General features: G+C 25.3%; 1 protein-coding gene across 1 annotated transcript; it reads right to left on the bottom strand.

The window, feature by feature from the left end:
• Positions 1-233: 233 nt before the first annotated feature.
• Positions 234-3,321, bottom strand: LOC122852541 (cytochrome P450 18a1). Its single transcript, XM_044152412.1, has 5 exons — positions 2,614-3,321; positions 2,353-2,474; positions 1,813-2,242; positions 1,435-1,699; positions 234-850 (listed from the first exon to the last, which is right to left on the bottom strand). The coding sequence occupies exons 1-5, from the start codon at positions 2,975-2,977 to the stop codon at positions 433-435; spliced, it is 1,599 nt and encodes a 532-aa protein (XP_044008347.1). The 5' UTR covers positions 2,978-3,321; the 3' UTR covers positions 234-432.
• Between the last annotated feature and the right edge of the window lie 1,924 nt (positions 3,322-5,245).

The raw sequence follows: 5,245 nt of genomic DNA, 5'->3' as shown, positions 1-5,245 counted from the left end.
GTAATGAAATTAATATTGACAGAAAAAAAAATTATTAAAAAAAATGACTAAATGTATATAGTACAAGTAAAACTAATTAATTACCAAACTGCAATAGTTCCTGTTTCATTTTTTTTTTTTTTTTTACCTTACGGAAATAAATAGTATATGGCAATGGCGTTAATCGCGAGCGTGTTACTGTCTAAATTTTGGTTTTTACTTTGTACTATTTTATCTTTTTTTTAAATTCATCAAGTTGTCTTTTTTTGTTGTTTTTTTTTTTTTTTTGAAATATTTTAGACAACACGCTCGATTCATTCACAAAGACTGACTGTATTATTCACTTGACTTGTTGATTAATTAACTATATATAAAATTAAAATGATAAAAATGAAAAATACAACTGTTTGTTTTTTCAAGGGAAAATGTAAAAATAATAGTAGCCATTATAATTTAATGACTACCAATATTTCTGAGTGGACTTGGCAAATCATTTGGGCATAATGTTATATCAAGTTTTCGTTGTAAAAGACATACTTTAAATGAATCTGGTGTTATTGTTATACCTGCATTACCTTTAAGATTTGGTAATTTATCACCATCAGGTAATTTAATATCAAATGTATGCATTATTGAAGAAAAAAATAAAAATAATTCCATTTTAGCAAGTACATCACCAAGACACATTCTTCTACCAACACCAAATGGCATAAAATATTCGGGTCTTGTTACTTTTCCTTCAGCGGATATAAATCGGGCTGGTCTAAAATCATTTGGCTCCGCCCACAATTCTGGATCCATATGAACGGCATGAAGAAGAGGTACAATTTGAGCGCCAGCTGGTATCGTAAAACCATTTAAGCTAACATCACTGAAAAAAATTAATAAAAATTATAAAAATTAATATTTTTTTTATATATTCAAAAATTAAACTATAAACTAATATATAAATAATTTATTCATTTTTTTTTTTTCACGAAATGATACTATAAAATTTAAATTAATAAAAAAAAAATATGTATAAATAAATAACTCAAATTAAATATGTGTCACAAGGTTGAAAGAAGAAAAAAAAAAAAAAAAGAAAAAAAGTCTATTAATAAATATTAATATTGATATATATTAGTTGAGAGATATGCAGTGTTTCCAAACGGATCACCGAGTCGACGACCTCAGAGCTTCGGACAAGGTACCAACCGAAAAAGCGGGACCATTTTGCTTTCACTTTTGCAGACCAAATTGGACGGGATATATACACACTACTAACGCGTTACAGAACTCACGCGACTTGAATAAACGATCGTTTAATTGAAGAAAAAAAAATTAAAAAAAAAGAAAAACTTGTCGATGAATGTACTTGTTTTTTATATATTAAATAATTATATAAATAAATATATATATATTGAAGATGTATATATATATAAAATTATGAAAAATATATATAAGTAAACTTACCGAGTTGTTGCATGAGTTGAACCAAGTGGTACAATACTTGATCTTCTCATAACTTCAAGTATTGTTGATTCAGTTATTGGTAGATATGGTAAATCTTCTAAACTTGGCATTCTTGATCTTCCAACAATTTGATCAAGTTCTTCTTGTACAGCTTTTGCAGCATCTGGATGATGAAGCATCATAACTACACACCATTCCAACGTTGTTTTTACAGTTTCCATGCCAGCCGAAAAAAGATCACCAAGTATTTGTTGCATTTGACGATCTATTAACACAATAAAAAAAAAAAATACAAATATTAATAATCATTCAATAAATGTCGAGTCAATTATAATTTAAATTTTTTTATATTATAAAATAATTGATTGATAAACTTACCATGATTTTTTCCTTGAAATAATTTTGTTTCTCTTCCTTCAGCTTTAGCATTTTTAATTTCAATTAAATATGCATCAACTAAATCACGTACATTATTTTCATCTAATGTTGAACGATGTTTATCAATTGTTTCTTGAAAAAAACATGCCATTTCATCTCTATTTTGTTTTATTTTATTTCTTATTTTTGTCAATCCTGGTAAGTATTTCATAATTGGTATAAAATTAACTAAAACAATACTACCAAATAATCTAAAACCTTCTTCAATAAGTGACATAAAACGTTTAAATTGTTTATCACCATGTGTAAATCTAACACTCATTATTATTGAACATATAACATTACTTATTGACATGCCCAAAGAAAGTGACACATTAGTTGGAGCGCCCCGTTTCAAGGATAAACTACGTATTAGAATATCAACTTCACGCTGAAAAAATTTTTAAAAAATAATTAATTAATTAATTATCTAAATAAAATTTTAAGTATATAATTTAGTTCAAGCAATTGAATTAAGTGAAAAAAAAATTATAAATTTACCATTATTTTAGACTCCATGATTTTTTTTCCGTGACCCATATTTGTCATTCCTAAACTTCTTAATTTTTCATGAAGAAATTTTTTCTGATCTTTCCACAATGCACCCTCAGAATTGACAATTCCTAAAGCAAAAAAAAAAAAAAATGACATTTAATAAATATAAATTTTATTAAACACAAAAATAGATAAATTGTATTTTTTTTTTTTTTTTTTTAAATTATCATGCGTTTAAAATATTTAGAATAGTATAATTAAACTTACCATAACCACCGAGAATATTCATAAATTCAGTATTTGGTCTGCCGGAAAATTCTTCTCGTGTAAATGCATTACGGATAGTTCGATAATCACTTAATACAACAACAAATTGTGTACCAAGTTTAGCACTAAACATTGAGCCATATTTTTTAGCAAGTTTACCAAATTCAATATGTATATCACCTTTGATAAATGGTAGATAGCCAATAATTGGTAAACCCCATGGTCCTGGTGGTAAATTTTTAATTTCTTTATACCACTTAACAATAATAAACACTGTTAAAACCATTACAATTGTCAATATTAAATCACTTCTTGTATTTCTAATGATTTCCCAAATCCACTGTGCGATAAATTTCCAAAACATTTTGGAAAAATTTATTTTTTATTTTATTTTAAAATATAATATTTAAGACAAAAATTTATTGTTTAATTTTTTTTTGTTAATAAATTGTCAATTTATTATTAATGTAAATTTCATTTAATTTATTGTCAAAAATATAAATGTTTTTTTTTTTTAATTTAATATATTAAAAATAAAGAAAAAAATTATTATTAAAATAAGTAGTATATTAATTTAATAATAAAATAATTAAAATTAAAAAAAAAAAAAAAAAAAATTATTATAAGTTTTTCACAATGTTGATGGCAATTTTGCTAAGCGCACCGGATCTGTTCGGTACGTTACCACAAGAAGAATTGAATGTAAACTAACATACACCTTCTTGTCCTTGCTGTCTTATATAGTGACTCATCAGCCCGTGGGGCTGTGTGTGGAGCGGGTGTTCTGACTGTGGTAGTTAGGGTGGGGCGTTATATACGACGACGGCGACGACGACGACGATGATGATGATGACGATGGATGGATGGATGGATGTGCTTGAGGAGCGACACTACACCGGTGGCCCACACTTTTTTTTTCCGCGGGGAACGTATTATCAAATGACACAAGTGTCAAGTTAAACAGTGCTTAATTTTATATAAAAACTAAAACAATTAGGTGGGGGTAAACATTATCACAACAGGGTGATGACAAGATAATTCATCAACAATTGAAGGGTTGTTTTATTTTTTGATAGGCTAGATTAAATTTTTCATTAATTTCTTTTCAATTTTTAACTTGAAAATAATCAACAAAAAAACTGAATAATGTGAGGGGGTCTAATTAACAATTAATTAATACAATAAATAATTTAGAAAATTAAAACTATTTATTGTCAATTTGACAATAAGAAAAGATAGATTAAATAATTTTATTTGTAAAAAATTTTACTATAGAGAGTATTTTTATTTCTATGCAATATGAAATTTATTAAGGGATTTTATGGGGTTTACATCAGACAGTAGTATAAATGATGTCAAGCGAGACATGATTTGTTTTTTATGAAAAAAATTAAAATCAAGCATTAAAATTGTTTTAAAAAAAATTTAATTGAATTATTATTTTTTCTATGATATTTTATTCTTCTAAAATTTCATTTAATTGTTATTAATTAATTATATTTAATGAATTTTCTATAAATAATAATACAAACATTTACTTTTCATTTCTTAAAATTTTTTTTTTCTGTTAATTTTTTTATTAAATATATATATTTAATATTGTCTGCTTCATATAAGTGTCAAGGTTAAAAATTTCAATTACTTGTGATGTTATCTCTGTGCTTTTTGATAATGACATTAATAATTTATTTAGAATATTGATGTATATATTTTTTAAATAAAAATAAAATAAATCAATAATATCTTGCTCTAATTTAAAAACGATTAGATATTTTTTTATTTTTATCAATTTTTTTAAAATATATTTTTTATCAGGATGACATTCAAAAATTGAGACAATTAAAAAATTAATATTAAATAGTATTAAAAAAAAAATATATATATATCTTTGAGGTAGGCCAGTAGTTTTAAACTTGAAAATAAAATTGAAATATAAAATAAGTATATAATATACAAGAAAAAAAAGAGAAATGAAATGAAATGAAATGAAAAAAAAAAAACTAAATAAATAAATAAAAAATGAGATAAGAATATCCGTGATGTAATCATAAAATGGATGATCTGCATTAATCATTCAGTTTATACAGTAGGTTAATGTATGTATTTATTTTTCTTGAAAAAAAAAAAAAAAAAAAAACGAAATGAAAAGTTGACCATGAAAATAGAAAATAGGCAAATGTGAAAATTTCGAAATTTTCATGGACCACAAAATTCAGGTAAATAAAGGTAGAATTAATCCAGATACCTGTAGTTTGTGTCTGTCAACCATGCTGAGAGATAAAGTGTGTGAGAGAGAGAAAGAGAGTGAAAGAAAAAAAAAATAATAAAAAAGAGAGAGTTCAATGAACTCGTACAGTCGTCCCTGCCGACCCAAGGCATACCTGCGTGTGTGTCTTTCTCCCCGTTTCGCACCTGAGTCGCTGGTGCCACTCAATGGGGGGCTGAAACACCGCAGAAGAAATGAAAAAAAAAAAAAGCAGAAAATTTGGTGGGGGAGGTTTTTAAAGTAGAATTATTCATAAAGAAAGGAATATATATTAGTAAAATAAAAATAAAATAAAGAAAAAATTAGTGCGAAAATTGAAATACATATTTTTTTCTTTTTTTCATTAATTTATATTGACTTAATATT

The sequence above is a fragment of the Aphidius gifuensis genome, linkage group LG3 (genome assembly GCF_014905175.1).
Source record: "Aphidius gifuensis isolate YNYX2018 linkage group LG3, ASM1490517v1, whole genome shotgun sequence".
NCBI classification, from domain to species: Eukaryota; Metazoa; Arthropoda; class Insecta; order Hymenoptera; family Braconidae; genus Aphidius; species Aphidius gifuensis.
The sequence above is the reverse complement of the archived record's forward strand: the minus strand, read 5'-3'. Positions and strand labels throughout refer to the sequence as shown.